Source organism: Alternaria novae-zelandiae (assembly GCF_023758075.1).
Source record: "Alternaria novae-zelandiae strain BMP 2774 chromosome Unknown scaffold_45, whole genome shotgun sequence".
Lineage (NCBI taxonomy): Eukaryota > Fungi > Ascomycota > Dothideomycetes > Pleosporales > Pleosporaceae > Alternaria > Alternaria novae-zelandiae.
This window is the reverse complement of record NW_026057005.1, coordinates 274-21,121: the sequence shown is the minus strand read 5'-3', so window position 1 is coordinate 21,121 and position 20,848 is coordinate 274. Positions and strand designations below refer to the sequence as shown.

At 29.9% G+C, this 20,848-nt stretch overlaps 1 protein-coding gene across 1 annotated transcript; it reads right to left on the bottom strand.

The window, feature by feature from the left end:
- Positions 1–20,108: 20,108 nt before the first annotated feature.
- Positions 20,109–20,324, bottom strand: HSP70 (70-kilodalton heat shock protein; the record flags this gene model as incomplete). Its single annotated transcript, XM_049404532.1, has 1 exon — positions 20,109–20,324. A coding segment is annotated over one exon (216 nt), but the record flags the coding sequence as incomplete, so codon positions are not given.
- Between the last annotated feature and the right edge of the window lie 524 nt (positions 20,325–20,848).

Below are 20,848 nucleotides of genomic sequence, written 5' to 3'. Positions count from 1 at the left end.
ACTTTACCTATCTAACTTTAGCCTTATAGCCTTTATTATTATTATTCTTAAGTAGATCTATTTAGGTTAGTAACTGTATAGACTAAAAAGGTAGATACGCACCTTAGTAACTAGATAAGAAACTACGTTAATTAAATATAATTTATCTAACGCAATTATAAATATAGTTAACCTTTGCCGCTGCTACGCTGCTAGCGTTAAGAACGTTTCTAAGATGCACACTAATCTATAAAGAGCTTATATTATATAAAGTAAGAAGAGATAGAAGAACATAGTATACCTGTATAAACTTCTTAAGAATATAGACTCTACCTAAAGTAAAAGAATCTACGTTGTTAAGAGGTAGTGCTACAAGATTCTAGAACGTTAAACTAGCAGTATCTACTTATCTACTCTTATTTATATACGTATATGCGTTATTAGCTTATTAGAGGTGTAAAAGTAGTAGGTAGCTTATTCTACTCTGCTTTGTTAGTATATAGTTAGAAGTAGGTAAAGTGTCTCTTTTGTTAAGGTTAGATTTCTTATCTAATTTAGACCTAGAGCATTTAGAAACAAAAAGACTCTCTCTATTAAAATTATTGTCTATAGCTAAGTTAGGCTCTAGAGTGTAGTAAAATATACAGGCGAGCTTATATATACTTAAAAAGTTATGCCTAGCTAAGTAGCTACTAGTGCTAGAGTATTAGAGTTAGAGAGCTACGTTCTAGTAAGTATATCTCTAGCTGTATTATAACTAGCGTATCTAAAAAATTTTAGTTATTAAGATAGATGTTATTACTAGAATACGCACTACTGTGTAACGTTACGTATAGCTAAAAAGGCGCTAATTACAATACCTATATTAATAATATTATCTTTACTAATATTACTCTTTCTCTATTTTAATACAATCTACTTTCTATAGCAGCTACTATTTTGCTCTACTAGTCTAATATTACTATTCTATACACTTCTCTTACTTAAGGTTCTATAGCCCCCTCTTTCTTTGCTTAGTTAGGTATTAACCTCTATAGATTAACGTACTAGCAGTATATCTACCTAACGCATTTATCTCTCTACAGAGGTGTAGCGAATTATATAGAACTAAATACTCTTTATAGAGAGTAACAACGCTCTCTCTAAGTATATTAGCTAGAGTACTATTAAGCGCAATAGCAAAGTTATTCTAGTTAATATTAAAGCTAGTAACAATCTTATTAAAGGCGAACTCTTTATAGACGTAAGCCTCTCTACCTTCTTACTATTATAATATCTACTAATAGTGCTAGTTCTTGTAAACGCTTAGTAGTATTTAACTACCTAGAAATGCTAATAGAAGCTCTAGCATGTACTTACGTACAAAACTCGCAACGCTTTACCTTATAATAAAGCTACTTACATAGTCTCTCTATAGTAGAGGCTATAAGCTACCTATAACAACTAGTTATACTTAACTTAGTAGTATAGTAGTTACTCCGCAAACTATAGAGAACGTAATAGACATTATGTGTACTAAGTTAGCTTGCTTCTTTAAAGTAGCTGTTAACGTTATTAAGTTGCTATTCTATAACGCTAGAATAGCTAATCTTGTTCTTAGTAACTATCTATATCTAGAGGTAGAGGTACCTAATAATGTTAAGAAGGTGTATATTACTATAGAAGAGTAACTCTACTTTGTTAAAATAGGTCTTAACACTAAACACACTATAGAAGACATAAAGTAGTTTTAGTTAGAAATTATACATAGTTTTATTAATAGTTAATACCTAGTTATTAAGGCTAGTTAAATAGTCTCTACTTCTAGCAAGTAAGGTAAACTTTAGAAGACTTATAGGTATATTAGGAATTGTGTTAAGGTTGTCTTCTATTGCTTAGACGATTAAGGCGTTAGGTACCTTAACTACTTTATTAGCATTATTCTTAATAATAATAATAGAGTTGTAGGTATTAACTCTACTCTATAAGCTGCAAGAAAGGCTAGATAGTACTAGAGTATAAGGGGTCTGTACAATTTCTAATACAGTTTCTCTCTCTTAGCGTCTTTAGATTCTACTAGAATAGTTAATCTATAGATTGTTAATAACTACGCGTCTGCCTAAGCGTATAACTGCTAGAAATTTCTTATTACTAAACTCCTCTAGCTTAAAAACAGAGTGTTGCGTAAGATTGTCTAAGAGAAGATTAATATTAAAGCTATTAGACCTAGTCTATGCGCATAGATTTAGGTATTCTTAGCTAAGAAGAACTACTAAAATATTAATTACTTTAAGAAGTATATGCAGTTATGTTATATAATAGCGTATATTTATTTAGCAGCGCTTTAGGCTATGCTTATAATTACTTCTATTATCTAGGCTATATAAGTAAAAAGCTCTTAAGCTCTTGCACATATACTAACTAGAAATAGTATTAAGAAATAGAGCTTTAATTAGATACGCACTGCCTTTAGCGTAGTTCTCTATATACGCTCTAAGATCTACAACATCTACAATTACTTTAAACTATTAGTAGAGCAGGTCTATTTATTCCTCTACTAATACTAGGTTAAAGATAACATAATTAAGCCTGTTTAGTTACTAGAAGGTCTAAGAACAAAGATAAAGATTAGATCTAATTACACCTTTAAAGACTTTGCAGACTTTATCTTAAACTAGGTATTAGAAATAGATGTAGAATAGAGCTGTATTTAGGTAGTACTTAGGTTTTAGTAAGTTTGTCTTACGAGGTCTTATCTAACTAGAGAATAATCTTAAGTAGAGAACAATCTTAAGAATGCTTAGGTATATTAGTATTAGAGAGTAGAGTAAGCGCACAGCAGAAAGTGCGATTAGGCTAATTAGAGAATACCTAGGTACTCTAGCTATTCTATAATAAGAGTCTAATACTATATTCTAATCTATTATAAAACTGTATTATGCAAGACTAGCGCATTATATAGAGTTAGAGTTAGTAGATATAGTTACTAGACTTATGTAGTAATCGTGTAAGCACGTTTACCTATCTAATAGGTTTTGTATAGAGAATACTTATACAGAATATGTATATAGAATATATATACAACGTATATATATAGAATATATATATAGAATACGTATATAGAATAAATATAGAGAATATAAATATAGAATTTTTATATAGAGTCTATACTAAAGGTCTACACTTAGAATCTATACCTAGCATTTATACCTAGATAATATAACTAGAGCCTATACCTAAAATATATAAATGTAATCTACGTATTAGGTTTACGTATTAACTTTAACTATAGAGCCTTTACTATACGTTTATATAAAGAACTCTCTTCTTAAATTTATTCTATACTTATATATATCTAATGCACAGAAACTATATACGTGTATTCTTAATATATTATACTATAGTCTAGTAGCTTTAGGCAATTATAACTTAATCTATCTTCTTCTATTACTAATACACTATTGCTTATAACTACAATAGAATATACAAAGTACTTAAGTTTACCTAGTAGGTAGTATTTATTATACTATAGTTTAAAACAGTAGAAACTTGTTTATCTACTAAAAGCTACTCTAGAAGACTAATATCTATCTACTTATTACTTTACTATATAAAAAGACTTCTAAGTATACTACTACTCTTGTATATCTTCTTAGAAATATGCTTAGTATTATCTAACTATAGCTGTCTAACACTAAATACTATAACTACTAAATATTCTAAGTAAAGAGCTATTAAACTTAGAGTTTAGTGTTAATAAGATAGTAAGAACACAATGCAAACGTTAGTTATACTTAGAACTATTGTCTTGCAGCTAATCTAGCGAATAGTAGATATATTTAGATAATACTCTATAGCTTTATCTATTGTAGTAACTATACCTTACTATAGGTACTGCCTTCTTAATATTAATTAATAATGTTAACGTATTATATAGTTTAAGAGAGGTAAGACAGCAAAGTTATATAGCAAGATATGTATCTATACTCTTGCATGTATATTACACTAATAGAAATAAGTGTTACACTACTTAAAATAGCGCATAACTAGCGTCTCTATAATTAAATAATAGAAAGTTATTAAGCAAATAATCGCTATCTACGCAGAACTATATACGCTAATACTAATTGTGCACCTATTTAAAGTACAACTTACTAAGTATAGTGTACTCTAGCAAACACTAACTAATTTTCTAATTAACAATAAAATTATTTATTACCTTACTAGAATAACGCGTATCTAGATTGCGGAAATAGCGTTGCTAATACATAATACTATCTAATATAGTAGCTAACTACACTAGAGCAATAAAGCTATATATTAAAAGTTAGACCTCTAGTAGAAGCTTCTTATGTATCTGCTAGAAGAGACGTTAAGCGTGCGCAGTTTAGAATCTTAATAGGCTTAGAGCAGTAGCTAACTAAGCGCTTTACTAATTCTCGCTATAGATATTAACTCTATTCGCCTATAATTGCTTACTAATCTACGTATTCTACTACAGCTTTACGTACGTAGAGCGTACTATAAAACGTTTAATATTCTAATCTACGTTACTATTCGTACGTAAAGACAACTATCTAGAGTCTAGTAGGTTATCTAGCGTAGAGAACATATTATTATAGGTAGAAAGTTAGCTATAACTCTGCAGGTAGTAGTAGTGTCTAGCTTACTCTAACTCTTTCTCTTATTCTAACATATAGGCACGTATACTTAACTTAAACTAATCTATTATAAGTAGAACTAGAAATTAGTTCTACTTACTGTCCCCTCTTAGAGATTGTTGCATTAACTAGTAGAGTAATTAGTAAGTTTACTTTTGTCGCTAAGCGCTAGTTAATAAAGCAAAGCAGCAGGTTAAGTAATATAGAAACTATACAATATACAGCCTTATTAGCTATAGACTACTATAGTTGCTAGATTAGATAAAAGAAGAGTTATATTATAAGTGTAAGTAGTACGTTGCGTGTTGCGTAATAGAACAATAAAGAGTTAAAGATAGAAAATGTTCTAAGGCCTACTAGCTATAGCGTAGCGAGAATATACTTATATAGAGTCTACACTCTAAATATATATCTAGAACCTACACTTAGAATCTATATATTAAATATATACAATAGCTCTGCGTATTAAATCTAAACATAGAGTCTACACTACGAATCTGTACTCTAAAGTTATACCTAGAATGTCTATATCTAATACACGTAAAGCATACATATATTATAGCAATATTACGTTAGAGTCTAGTAGCTTTAGTAAAGTCTAGTAGTTCTAGCTAATTTTAGCTAAATCTACGTAAGAATTATTTATACTAAAACGTTTAGTGCGCCTTCTACTACTACACTATATCTTTTTAATTTATATTTTGTATAAGGTAAGTGTAACGCTTTATAAATTTAAGGTAGAGTTGTTTACACTAAGCACGCATACGCTAGCCGCTTGCGTACAAAACGCTACCTATAGATATTACTACCTTTTACTACTTATGCACTATTTTAGCTAGTACGCGTTACACTACTAACTCTATACTATATTTTTACACTTTCTCTGCGTAATACTCTACTATAGACTCTACTATGCGCACCTCTAGCAACAGTAAGCGCTTGTCTCTCTCTCCCTCTTTTACTATATCTTCTTCTTCTCTCTACTCTAAGGCGTATCTTCTACCTAAATTGTCTTCTTCTAAAGTTAGCTACAAGACAGAGTTTAATAAGATCTACAACCTTCTTCTACGTCTTAGTAAGAGCAAGAGCGTTAAAGAAGACATCTAGAATAAGTTTACTGTCTCTCTAGTTAATTAGCCTAAACTAAGAGATAAGATCTTTGTAAAAGACAATAGAGTTAGTAATAGCACTAGAGCTTAGGCAAATAACAAGCTCTGCTATAACTACAACGCTAACAAAAGCACATTTAAAGTTAAGATACCTAGCGCTATTTATAAGAGTTATAGGTAGTTTTTCTTATAGCTAATTATAGAAAAGCTAAATACATTCTATAGAGCCTATACATTAGAGCTTCTATAAGGTCTTGCCTTAGAAGAGTTTTGCGATTAGATACAGACTTCTACTAACTTTAACTTTAGCTTAGAACGTTAACCTAACTATACTTTTGCGAAAGTACACTAGTAGCTACCTCTATTTATAGCTAAGATTGCTAATAGCTAGAGAGGTATATAGAAGTTTCGCGGAATAGCTAAGAGCTATATTCTTAAATCTAGAGGTAAAGTCTAAACTATAATAGATATTAATATTAAATATCGCGATTGCGTAATGCAGTAAGCTAATAACACTTTTACTTAATAGTCTACCTATTATATATTTTACTAGAAGCTAGATAGCAAGAAGCTGTTACTAGCTAACGTTAGTCTAGGTTCTGTAATGTTTAAGAACGCTAATAGTGTTGTTAACGCAAATTTCTAAATTCTATTAACATTAGCTAATTTTGTAGTGTCTAATAGAGTTAATCTTAGCAACCTAGACCTAGATATTACTTATTAAGAGCTGTATAACATTATAGTATAGGCGGAGAAATTGCTAAAAGTAAAAGAAGACGCTAAGCTTAACTCTAAAGAGGATCTTAAGATTATTAACTCTAATAGAGGACCTAATAGATTATTAAGTTAGAAACAGAATACTAATAATACTAGTACTTTTTCTAGTAGAAAAAGCAGAATTACTAGCAAGAACGCAACGTTAGTTAGCTCGCAGGTTACTTGTAGTAGTAATAAGAAGAAGAGTTTATTAGTTAGAGGAGAGACTATTAAAGAGACTAGCGAGAAAGATAAGAATAAGAAGAATAATGCTAAGAATAAGGAGAATAGTGTAGAAGACTAGAAGGTTAATGTTAAAGACAAGAAGAATAATGTTAAAGACAAGAAGAATAGTGTTAAAGATAAGAAGAATAATGTTAAAGACAAGAAGAATAATATTAAAAATAAGAAGAATAATAAGAAGAAGGCTTGTCTGCATAAGAGGCGAAGATAATACCTTATAGTTAGCTTGCTATAACTCTAACTCTAAGAATTATAATATCTCTTATTTAATAAGAAGTACCTTTACGTATATAGTAGTTATGTAATTTAGAAATTATAAGTAGCTTGTCTTGCTCTACATTATTATAGTACTATAGATAGAATAGAAGAACTAAACTTTAGAATTGCAAATATTAAAGTAAGTTAACTATAGAGAAATATAAAATGCGCATCTTAGCGTTTTTATTACTTGCACAACTATATTAGCATTCTAGATCTTTATATTCTAAGCTACTTTCTAGAGCGCTATAATTGCTCTCTACAGAGTAATAGTACTAACTCTTAATATCTCTATTTACGTTAAATATGCAACCTTTGTATAAATATAATAATATTATATATATATTACTACTCTAATAAGAGGCCTTACAGATTATATTATACACTATACTATTCTTTCTTTCTATAGGTAAGCAACTTAGGCAGGCGTATACAAGACTATGCTATAGTAGATAAGAGCTCTATAGTGTACACTGTATTATTTCTAGTATTATGCAGATCCTCTTTAAAAGGCACTTTCTACGCTTTTCTAATTTTCTTTAGCGCTCTATTCTAATATAACTACTATTTAGCCTAATCTATAAGTGTAATATTAAGCGTCTTAACGTTAGTAAAGAATAACTTAAAATCTATTTTGTTCTCTATGCGTAATTCTGTTAATTGCTTAGATAACTACTATATATTATTAGTTACTATATGTCTAATAAGAATGCATAGCGTAATAATAGATATATCTATAGTATAAGAACTTATTTTCTAGAGTAATAATTAAGTCTATGCTATTAATTTTACCTTATTAATAGTAATACTCTAACTATACTTGTACCTATCGCGGTTTTGCGGGTAGTAGACGTTAACAATGTTAGCATTCTCTCTTACTACAAAATGTCGCTAGTATCGCTACTAAGTAGAACCTAGAGGTAGCTTTAATAACTATAGGTCTGCCTCTATTTTAAGAATCTTGTTACTAGTCTTGTCTACTTCTATATTAATATAGACTATAACTCTTAGCATTAATTAAATAGCACTAGCTAGCTAATTATCTAACTTACGTATCTCTACGTTTCTAATCTTAATCTAGCGCAGTTTACGTGTACTAGGTAAACGCTGTAAAGGCTAAGTTAGAGAACATATTAGAGAGACTAATAGAGACACTAAACTACTATACAAGAAGGCTAATATAGAGTTTAATAAGAGAGGGTTACTTAACCTAAAACTACTAGTGTATTTATTATTAGAATAGCTGCTGTTACTATCTTTACTAGAAGAGAATAGAGTTAGAAACGTAAGTGCAGGTGCTAGATATTAAGCGTTGTTTAGTAAGGCAATACCTACTTATTAGTTAGTTATAAGTAGTTGTATAAGAATTAGAAACATACGTAATTGTGCTAGCCTAGACGCAAATACTACTTGTGTAGCTATAGGCTTTCTGCTACTTGTACTAGTACTATTAAAACCTTAGCAGTCTAATTTAGTATAGAAGAATAAGTTAGCGACCTAGTATAGTAGTAAAGTAAGCTCTTTAAACTTAATAAGAGAATCTAATAGTATATTCTATTATTTTAGTTAGTAGTAGGCAGATTTTACGTCTACGTTACTATCTTATAGCCTCTAATTAACGTTTAGTAGACCTAACACTAACTCTTAGTTTATAATAATGTATTGTATAGAGAGGTAAAAGTTATAGAAAGATAGAAACGCTGTTATAATTAAGGCTAGGTAATTATAGAATAGATACGTCTTGTTGTAGAGGTAAACATATATGCACGCTTATCTAACACTAGTAACACTAGACTGCGTCTCTATAATAACTCTAGAGGTGCTACTAGCCTGTTTAGGTGTTATTAAACTATAAAAATAGAAATTCTCTCTAATATTAATATACAAAGATAATATAACAAATATATATAAACAATTTGCACGTAGAAGCTACATATATAATCTATATCTAGAATCTACGTATAGAATCTACGTATAGAATCTACATATAGAATCTATATATAGATTCTATAGCTAGTATACACATGTAGTATCTACGTTTAAGATTTACACTTTAGTTATGTACATAACACTTACGCTTGTTATCTACACTTAATATCTATATATTACACTACTGTAGAAACGCTACACTTGCTATCTACGCTAGAAATCTGCGCTAACTATCTACGCTAGAAATCTACGCTAACTATCTACGCTAGAAATCTGCGCTAACTATCTACGCTAAGACTCTACGCTAACTACCTACACTAGTAATCTGCGCTAACTACCTACATCTGCAATCTGCGCTAACTACCTACACCTGCAATCTGCGCTAACTATCTACACTAGCTATCTATATACTATATTAATTTAGCTTAACTATAGTTATGTCTACATATAATTAGCCTACTATACTAGGTTTAACGCCTCTAACTAAGTTAAATATTGCGCTGTAAGATTATTCTACCTTAGCTTGTATATATATTGCAAGCATTACGCTATTTATTATATATTACTAACTATGTAATAGCTTTAGTTACACATTTAATATATTCTTAATCTAAATATCTAAGAGATAGAGTCTAGACAGCTTATATAGAGTGTGTTAGAATACTATAAGCACTTAAGAGAGAAAACTAGTCTATGTACCTAATATTGTCTAACTTTTCTAGTTATCTTTAGAGGACTTATTAGTATCTTCTCTCTGTTTGTTGCTGTATTAAGTACTATATTACATTATTACCTTTACAGAGTTAGTATACTAGTTCTAATCTACTCTATAGTAAACTAACTTAGACACAGATTATAGTATATAGAAAGTTCTTTCTAGCTCTATAATACTACTATTACGCTCTTAAAGAACTTCTTACGTCTACTTTTATAAACTATAAGATCTATAAATAATACTGCATAATTAATTAATATTAATAATTCTAGTACTCTCGCCGCTAGTAGCATCGTATAAGTTATTACCTAAAGATCTCTTATCTTTAGATAAATTTTCTTTATCTAATAAAGATAACAACTTTGCTACCTCTAAGAATAATAAGGTTGTAAGTAATAATACTAGTAGAGATGTAGACTCGGTTACTCTAGAAAGTACAGACAATAAAGATAGTGCCTAGAATAGAATTGTAGACTAGAATAATAAGCATTATACCTACCTAAGTAGATGTTAGTAGTAGCATTCTTTAGCCTATAGGCTAGAAGTAGAACTACTAAGGCTAAGAGTTTTATGTAAAATACAATTATTTTAAAGAATTATAGTTAGCTAATAGTGCGTCTTAAAAAGCTATATATAGAATATACCTAGGCAACCTAATAAGAATAAAGTAAGGTAGTTAGAGCTACATATTTCTAGAATAAGTTAGATAGATTATACAAGAAACTAACTTTAGCAGGCACTTTTATATTAGAAAGAGGTAGGTTAATACTTCTAACGCGCATGTAATAGAAGATAAACTAGATAGGCTATTTATTATTCTTAGAGAATAAGGCAAGAATTAGAGGTAATACAGCAATAATATAGTAAAGACCTATATTCTTAGGTAGCTAAGTAGTGCTAAGAGATAGTTAAAAAGATTTTGCCTAATAATAACTCTAAGCGTCGCTTTTAGTAGCTATAGCAACACTAGACTAGAAAGGTACGTTCTACTTCTTGCTTTAGGCTTAATATCTTGCTATTATATTAAAGACTACACTATTAATATATCTTACGCTTAGAGTATACTACGCCTATAGTAAGCATTCTAGCATGCAATTAAACACGTTGTCGCCTACTATACGTAATATAGTACTCTTTTATTTAGAATAGATAAAACTATCTACTAAGTTACGCCTTGCTATTATTAGATATCTTATACCTTATTACACTATTATTAGCTATTGCACATTTAAAAAAGCGTTGTAGTTTATACTACCTCTACTAATGCTGCTATTATACCTTTTTAATATTTAGAATATTGTAAAAGAGCTATTATTTTACTCTAATTAGACGCACCTTTAAGTTTTGCGCTTAACTAGACTACTTCTACTACTTATTAATATAGACATTCTCTAATACCTAAATATTGTAATGCGTATAACTATTAAGTATTACTATTTTACGCTATTAATAAAGGCGAGTAAATAGCAGCTACTCTATTAGTTCTTACAACTACTAAATATTAACTACGCTAGTATTAAGGTATAGTTCTACTATAGTCTATCTAGCTGTGTAAATAGCAAATTTATATTAAACAAACACTATCTATTACTTAAGAATATACATTCTACGCGTTAGGCTTTTGCACGCTTTACTAGAGCAATTAGAGTTATAGAGCTATTAGAAGTATCTTTTTCTTGTGTAGAAAAGTTGTTGTTTAAAAGTAGAGTTAAGATTAATAGTATCTACTACTCTAGTAATAGTAAACTAAGTTTAATACAGACTTTGCAGCGTATGTTTAAGAATAATATATAATAAAGATTAAAGTTTCGCAGAATATACGCATAGCCTTTAATTATAGCAGTTCTTAGAGTTAGATTATATAATATACCTTTATCTTATCTAAGCTACAGAGGTATAAATACAGCTTGCTTGTCTATAACTCTATAATTAGAACTAGAAAAGACTTGTAACTAGTTTCTAAAGCTTATATAGTAATTTAGTTACTCTTCTTAGATTCTTGTATAAGCTCTTTAAAACTAACTAGCTATTATATAGTATAGAAATTCTATCTCTTAAAAGCCTATTAAACTTACACACTTTGCCTTAAAATTCTAGAAAACTAGGCAGACTATAGGCTTAGGCAGTAAAATATTTCTGTGTAGAGTAGTATAGTGCTATTCTAACTAGTTAGTAGATAGCTTTGCATTCTTTATTCTGTGTGTCTAGCTAGATATAGAGTTTAAGATTATAACTAAAATTATACATATAGTTATAATAAAGAGAATATCTACTACTAATCTCTATATTTAGAAATAGAGGTAAGCAATCTATAATGCAGATACATTTTCTTAGCAGCTGTTTATATTCTAGCGTTCTATACAATAGAAAGAGTATAATTATATTTCTCTTAGCTATGCAATTCGCTTTAGCTAGAGTTAAATTTTTAAAGTATATAACTTTAACCTATTTATAGAGCAGAATCTTTAGCCTGTAGTATTTATTATTATTCTTACGTCTAAGAAGCTTAATAGAGTACGCTGTCTAAACGTAAATAGAATTATCTAGAGAACTTAGTTACTACTTCTTACAATAGATCTACATAAAGGTCTATGTATAGAATAAGCTTAGTAGACTTTTCTACAAAACGCTACAAACGTTGCCTAAGTCGCTTATCTAATAGTATTTAATTTAGTTATACTTATCTACTATTGCCTAGAATAATAGATTGCGTATCTAATTATTTAGTTTAAGGCACTCTAGTTCTGTTGTTCTGTGTCTAGCTATTCTAAGACTTAGCATAATAAGCTGCGCAGCTAACTAAGTTTAGCTAACTTTTAATAACTACGCTAGTAACGTAGTATTAATCTAGGTCTTAAAGAAGTTAAACAACGCGCTTAAGAACAGCGTAATATTAAGAGTACACGTATTCTTCTCTTACGTAAATAGAACTATAGATATTCTTCTAGTAGAGATAATATTTTCTAGGTTAAGATTACTATCTTTATAGTTATTGTATACAAACGCAGATTAGCTAGGTTGTATTTGTCTTAACACTATCTAAGTTCTCTTCTCTGCGCCTTTATTGCAAACAAGCCCTCTAGCATAAATTAAAGCATTTAACATCTTTAGTAATACTAGCTTCTAGAGCTCTTCTTTAGTAAACTCTAGACTATTTAGACTAGGTGTATAGGCCTCTTAAGGTAGATTAGCACTACTATAATATTAGCAAAAGCATTATAACTAGGTAGAAAGCTTATAATTATAGAATTATAAACAGTGCAATAAGAGCACTAAGATAAAGATTAGAGTAGTTATACTAAGAATCTGTAGAGCGTAGTTACTTATTATTAGAGGCGTCTAATATACTATACTAACTTTATAAAATTGCAGTAAACATAATTTTAAAAGCGCTTAGAGGTAATATTTTACGTATCTTAGCGAAGAAGAGAATATAGCTATTTAAAATTCTGTAAAGTTATATAGTATAAAGATACAATATTAGAAAAGCGCCTAGACGCAGTTAATTAGAAGCTAGTGCGTACCTAATATTAGAGGCTTAGCGTTTAGTTCTCTGCTTACGTAATTATTGTGCTATCTACGTAGTATACGTGTATATACTAAGTATAGAGTTTATATAAGTATTCTATAATTTCTATATATATAATATTAATATATCTACTATTTTGTATACGTTATCTATACGCTAATTCTATATATAGATTCTAGAAACTAGCTCTATTTATAGATTCTATACGTAGATTATATACGCATATCTAATGTATAGATTCTATATATAGATTCTATGCGCATATTAGAGGTATAGATTCTATACAAATATATTATGTATATATTCTTTATACGCAGAAACAGTAATGTAAACGTGTATGTAAGTTTGCCTTTTTAGTAAAATAAGAGAAAGTAGTATATATAGCTCTAGATCTAGTTAGGTCTAGCGTGCAGCACGTATCTAAGCGATACTGTAGTTTAAGGTGCATCTCTACTTAAACTAAGATTACTCTGCACACAGCAACACTAATAGTATATTAACACTTTCTATATATATAGAATTTAATTTAAGTTCTATTCTCTTCTGCCTAGGTACTCTATAGTATCTTTAATAATAAATTATACAGAATACGCCTAACATAACTACGCTTTCTTCTAGAGAGGTTAAGTATAATTGTAGTGTCTTCTTATAGGCTGTTAAATATATATATATCTACGTCTATTTTAAGGCTACTAAGCTAATATTCTTAATTAGTTAACACGCAGCTATGCAATTCTCTATAAACTATTTAATTAGCTATCTTAAATGTCTAAGAAGATTTTTGTATCTAGTAGATTACTAGTTTCTTATAATTTCTAGCAACTAATTATATATATAGTAGTAGGTAGTAGTAAAGCAACAGATATGTATTATCTAGAGCTAGACTAAGATTGCTTAGACGCAATTTATGCTATTATAGATAATTCTCTCTCTAATACCTTTAAATTCTACTATCTAACGTCGCTAGTAGTTAGTAAAACTAATCTAGATCTATTCTCTCTCTCTAATAAAGTAGCTTCTAACACTAGAACCTATAAAAAGGCAAGAATAGCCCGCAAGTCTTAAGAACAAGAGAGTTCTATTAATTCTATTAATAGAGATTATAATAACGCTATAGCCTATAAGAGAGCAAGAATAGCTTATAAGTCTTAAGCCTAAGATAGCTCTGTTAACGCCGCTAATAGTAATAGTAGTAACGCCTTAGCCTATAAGAAGGTAAGAATAGCTTATAAGACCTATATTTAAGCTAGTTTAGCTAGTGTCGCTAACAAAGATAGTAGTAACGCCTTAGTCTACAAGAGAGTAAACACAGCTTATAAGTCTTAAGCCTAAGATAGCTCTATTAACGCTGCTAATAGCGATAGTAGTGTTGCCTTAGCCTATAAAAGAGCAAACACAGCCTATAAGTCTTAAGCCTAAAATAGCTCTATTAACGCCGCTAATAGTAATAGTAGTAAGGCCTTAACCTATAAGAGAGTAAACACAGCTTATAAGTCTTAAGCCTAAGATAGCTTTATTAACGCTGCTAATAGTAATAGTAGTAACACCTTAGCCTATAAGAAGGTAAGAATAGCTTATAAGACCTATATTTAAGCTAGTTTAGCTAGTGTCGCTAATAAAGATAGTAGTAACGCCTTAGCCTATAAGAGAGTAAACACAGCTTATAAGTCTTAAGCCTAAGATAGCTCTATTAACACCGCTAATAGTAATAGTAGTAACGTCTTAGCCTATAAGAAGGCAAGAATAGCTTACAAGACCTATATTTAAGCTAGTTTAGCTAGTGTTGCTAACAAAAATAGTAGTAACGCCTTAGCCTATAAGAAGGCAAGAATAGCTTATAAGTCTTATAGTTAAGAGGTCTTACTTAGTAATTGCATTACTATTAACGCTGCTATAATATAGTAGTAAATTTGCTAAACTACCTAAGATAAAAAGAATAGAGTTATAGCTAAACAATTTGTGTAGCTCTACTTAGTTATTATAAAAGTTACTCTAGCTTACGTAGAACTTAAACACTCTTAAAATAAGGATTGTAGTTTTAAGAAAGAGGCTAATTTAGATAGAATATAGGCATAGCTACTACACTATTCTAGAAAATAAAATTAGATTAATATCTTTTTCTATTTTGTATAATCTCTATTCTTCTAGTAAATATTAATATTATCTTAAGCGTTAGAAGCTAATAAGCATAAATATAGAACTTGTTGCCTAGTAATAGTTTTTCTAAGAAAGTAGAAATATTAAAACTCTTTATATAGTAGCTATATGCGTCTCTTAACGCTAGCACACAATAACAAGGTCTATATATTTTCTATTATTGCTAGTCTTGTTCTATAATATTTGCTCTGCCTCTTCTACTCTTATAATAAGTCTACCTTACTAACATCTATCTATATAACAACAACCTGCTACTTCTACTAGTATAGCTAGTAATAACAAAGAGGTAAGAGGCATAATACTCTAAATAAGGTCTTTACTAACGTTATACAGGCTAGGTATAACGCCTATAGTTAGGTTAGTTATACACTATATATAACTACAAGACGCCTAACACTATATAGATTCTTAATAGCGTTAACGTTGTTAAGAAAACCTTTGCAAAAAAGAAGAAGGGCTTTGCTCTTACCTAGGTCTATAAGATTCTCTAGAATAATCTAGATAAGAACTCTACTCTTAGGCGCTCTTTTATTATTAAGAGTATTAAGATAGCGCTTAACAATAATAACAATAGCAAGATTACCTAGGTATTCTGTTGCCTTAGCAAGGTTATAGCGTTTAGTAAGACTTCTTAGATCTTCTTCTCTACTAGTAACTAACATAGAATAGGTAATAGTTCTCTTATACTCTAGAAGAAGAAGTTTAAGTTAGCCTTTATTAAGTGTTTCTAGAGGCGTCTTCTTACTCTAACTAAGAGAGAGCTCTCTTGTAACTAGATACCTTGTAAGTCTACTAAATAGTGTATAGGTAACTAGTCTAGACTACGCTAATAAAAGATTTAGTATACACTAAACCTAACGTTTTTAACAATACGCCTAGTACTATTAGCTGTCTTAGCTTAGCTAGTAAGATTTGTTCTAAGCCTAGTACGCTATATTCGCCTTGTATAAATAACAGTACTTAGAGTATAAGTTAGTAGAGTAGTGCCTATAGTAAAGATAATAATCTAGAGTCTACTCTGTTAACTGCTAGTAAGAAGCAAAAGGTAGAGTAGTTTAGAACTTCTTCTAACAAGAAGTAGACGCCGCGAGGGCTTATTTAAGCGTTGTTTAGTAGTCTGCCTAAGGCATTACTACTTAAAAACAAGAATAAGAAGTGTAACTAGAGCCTAAGCAGAAGGTAAATCTAGATTTATTAATATAACACTATGTCTCTTAGAAATAGCCTTAGATTTACAACGTTAGGTGTATAACTTTAGTTAGCGAATTAAACGTTAGCTTCTCTAAGAGATAGATATACTATTATTAATAGTTAGGTATTATTAGTTTGCTTACACACATACATTAATAGAGTTAGATAGTATTCTTATACCTATTAATAGCTAGAGTAACTATAGCTAAGCAATACAGCTTTATATTCTAAGAAAAATATAACTATATTAGTTATTAATATTACATATGTATAATATTAGTTATATATAATCTTAATAGTAATTTATATTATATAATAATAGTAATATCTAGATTCTATGTTATATTGTTAGAACAAATCTTAACACTAGGCACATTCTTAGTTAGAATGCACTAGCATTAATCTCGTTATCTACCTGTTAAGTCCGACTACAGCCTATGTAGAGAATAAGACAACTCTAATTAAATTTGCATCTAGATAACTCTATATTCTAACAGGCAACGCATTGCTTTCTATAGTTAGATTTGTTACTAGGTTATTATAGTAAGAGAGATATGCTTGCCTATAGAAGTCTATATAACTAGCTAATAGAATAGAGATAGTAGTAGAAAAGGCCTACTTAAAGAATGTAGTCTAGTAGCGTAGGTATATTAATTATAGAAACTATAGACTGTAGAGACCTTAAAGCGCTATATTCTATAAAAAGAAGTCTAACTTGCGCTAGATTTGCAGTGTATAGTACTCTAACTATAGAAAGACTCTAGAGGCAGTAAATCTCTAGACACTATACTATGCAAATAGATAGAGACGTGCTTATATAACTACGCGTTGTATATGCCTTCTTGCTCTAGAAGGTAGTAGCATAGTATAGTTTGCCTAAGATAAGAGAGAGAAGGTGTTGTACTAGTAAAAGACTTTGTAGATAAGTCTGTAGTCTTTCTACAGAAGCGCATAATATGTTAATATAATATAGTGTTAGAAGATATTATTAGAGCGCCTATAGCTACAGCATTTCTCTCTATTAAGTAGAGACTCTAGTATATGTCTAATAACAAGTACAAGGATTTTAAGACGTAGTTTATTTAGAAGGCAATTCTAACTCTTTTAAGTATCTATTCTTAGTAATAGAGAAGGTATAGAATGTAATAGTATAGAGAGAGTAGCAAGACACTATTATAGAAGAGGCGCAATTTAAGCAAAAAGTGCTAGTATAAGAGAGAGTAGACTACATAGATAAGGCTAATGTTGTAATTTTAATAAGCAGAATTAGACCTAGCTAGAAAACAGAGGTATAGTGCTGTAGATTCTGTAGTTAATAGCTTAGGCTATGTGCGTTTGCTCGCTAGTAACTCTAGTATAAAATTTTTAAATAACTTAGTAACTATAACATTAAAACCAAAACAAAGACGCTAGATTCTCTATCTCTATATCTATTAATAACACTTAAGCACTTTTACGCAATATTACCTTAATCTTTAACATATACCTCTTACTCTTACCTACTATACCTATCTAGACTTGCCTATCTATACTACTACACTTACGTGCTACGCACGCTGTTATAGAATATTACAACATCTCTTAGCCTTTAATAGTAAACTAGCGCAGTTCTATTCTTAGAGAATTAATTAACTTTCTTATTAATAGGTTTTAAACAGTTATCTCTGCAGACTATTATCTAACCTATTAAGAATTAGGCTAGGTCTAGGTTTGCTTAAAACGCTGTAGTTACACTATATACCTTACCTGCATTGCTTTAATCGCTAACACTAAAACTAGAAACCTTTGTCTACACTACTATATAGTTCTCTATAATAATAATGTTCTTCTATATAAACTAGAGTTTGTATTAGAACGTTCTTGCTCTCTTCTTCTTAAATGTTACCTAGAGAAATGTTCTACTAAACACTACAACCGCTATTACTAAAATATAGACGCTCTCTATATCTATATTATATTTGTAGATTATTACTTTACGTGCTCTTACTTTTATAATAAAGGTAGACTTTGCATAGCTAAAGCATTCTCTTCTAATAAAGATGTTAAACGCTACAAGGTTATAGATAGAGAAGCGCATCTAGACTAATATCTAATACTATATTGCACTTGCGAAGGTAATAAGGCCTTGTCTAATAGAGAACGCTGCTACTATTAAATAATAGTATGTTGTCTTTATAGAACCTTATTTACATTATATAATAGTAAGTACTAATAAAGAAATAGTATTACTACTATTAAGTAGAGTTTACGTGTTCTTGTTCTAAATGCAAGAAGTAGTTTACGTTTAAGAATAAGTTAAAAAAAACGTTAAATAGTCTTATTAGCAGCTTTGCTAACTATTAAGAGTATTATTAAGTTGTATATAGTAAGCTAGCAGAACTAATAAAAAAAGAGCTACTGCTAATAATAAAGCTGCTAGTAACAAAGCCTGCGTTTAAAGTAGTGTGCTCTTGTTATAATATAGTATTCTATACTATAAAGATATTAGAAGAGCATAGAGTAGGTGCATCTCTAGCTGTACAAGAAGAAGATAAGAAAAATTCTAGAATTAATAAAGACGCAACTAGTGCAAAGGCTAAGAATACTTATAAGCAAAATAGGTTAACTCTTACCTTGTAGTAGTAAGTACTAGAGGCGCTGTCTATTAATATATAGTGTTTTTATATTTATATATTTTATAATAAGTTGCGTATAGCTATTATAATACTTAGTAAATATTATATAGTAGTAATAGAATTAAGTATATAAAAGTGCATGCACATTTACTATTAGAATAACTCTCTAGAAAGAATACATACATTAGATTTACGTATTAATACCTACGTTCTAAAGCATTATTTTATATATATACTAGAATACGTATACAAGATATATATATTAGATAGTATTAAGAACTCTATGTGTAAAGTACGCGTATATATTCTATACGTAAGACTTACGTGTAGAATCTATATATAGAATCTATACACAGAATCTACAAATAGAATCTACGTATAGAATCTATACACTAGATCTACGTACAGAATCTACGCAAAAGATCTATGTACAGAATCTATACACAGAATCTACGTATAGAATTAACGCACAGAATCTACGTATAGAATTAATACTTTAAATCTATATATAGAATTCTTAAATAGACTTAGAGTTTAGAATTAATATATAGAATTTCTATATAGATAAATAAAAAATTTAAAGTATTATCTTAATTCTCTCTATATAGAATATAGAAGTTCTACTATTAGTGTATATACTATTCTACCTAACGTTTCCTCTAATGTATCTAGTAAGAACTATAAAACAGGCTTAATGTTAGCTATAAAACGCCGTAAACTACTACCTAAGAAAGAAGAAATCTAGGCCTAAAGATGCATAAGCAAAGAAGATAAACAGACTACATTAAGAAGAGTAATCTACTTAGTTAACCTTCTTAATAGTAGAGCTGTTGTCGCCGCTAGCAGCACTAGAGGCATACTGCTAGGCATGCTACTCTTACTACTAGCTCTATAGAACTTTATTCTAATAGAGTTAGCGACACTCTTAAGCTTCTTCTACTAGAACTTATACTTATTCTTAGTAGCGGTCTAGTTGTTGTTAAGCTACTAGACAGTCTTGTTAATCTTAGCAGTAAGCTTCTGCTTATTACTAGCATTAAGCTTCTTATTAACCTTAGAGTCGCTAAGAGTATTATAGAGCGAGTAGGCGTAGAACTTAAGAGCGTTCTTAGTAGAGATACAGGCAGCCTTAGCCTTGTTCTTAGCCTTGTACTTCTTAGCCTTAGCTAACATGCGCTTAATCTTCTTCTTAGATAGACAGCTCTTGTTATTAGTAATAATAATCTTGTTAGTCTTTCTAGTACTCTTCTTAAGAGCAGAGACGTTAATAATACTATTAGTATTAACGTTAAAGGTAACCTTAATCTAGAGAACACTGTAGAGAGTAGGTAGAATACTAGTAAGCTTAAACTTTCTAAGTAGATTGTTATTCTTAGTGCGAGTACGCTTATCTTTCTAGACCTAGATAAGCACACTAGGCTAGTTGTTAGAGAAGGTAGAGAAGACCTTAGACTTTTTAATAGAGGTAGTGTTGTTGCGCTTAATAAGAGTAGTTATAACACTACTAGTAGTCTTAATACTAATAGAGAGCAGCGCAACGTTAAGAAGCAGAATCTTAGAGGTAGACTTAGAGAATGTGTTACTAGACAGAATAGCGGTCTAGACAGCAGCACTATAGGCAACAGCCTTATTAGAGTTAATAGACTTATTAGGCTTCTTACTATTAAAGAAGTTAGAGACTATCTTCTAGACCTTAGAGGTACAAGTAGATCTACTGCCTAAGACAA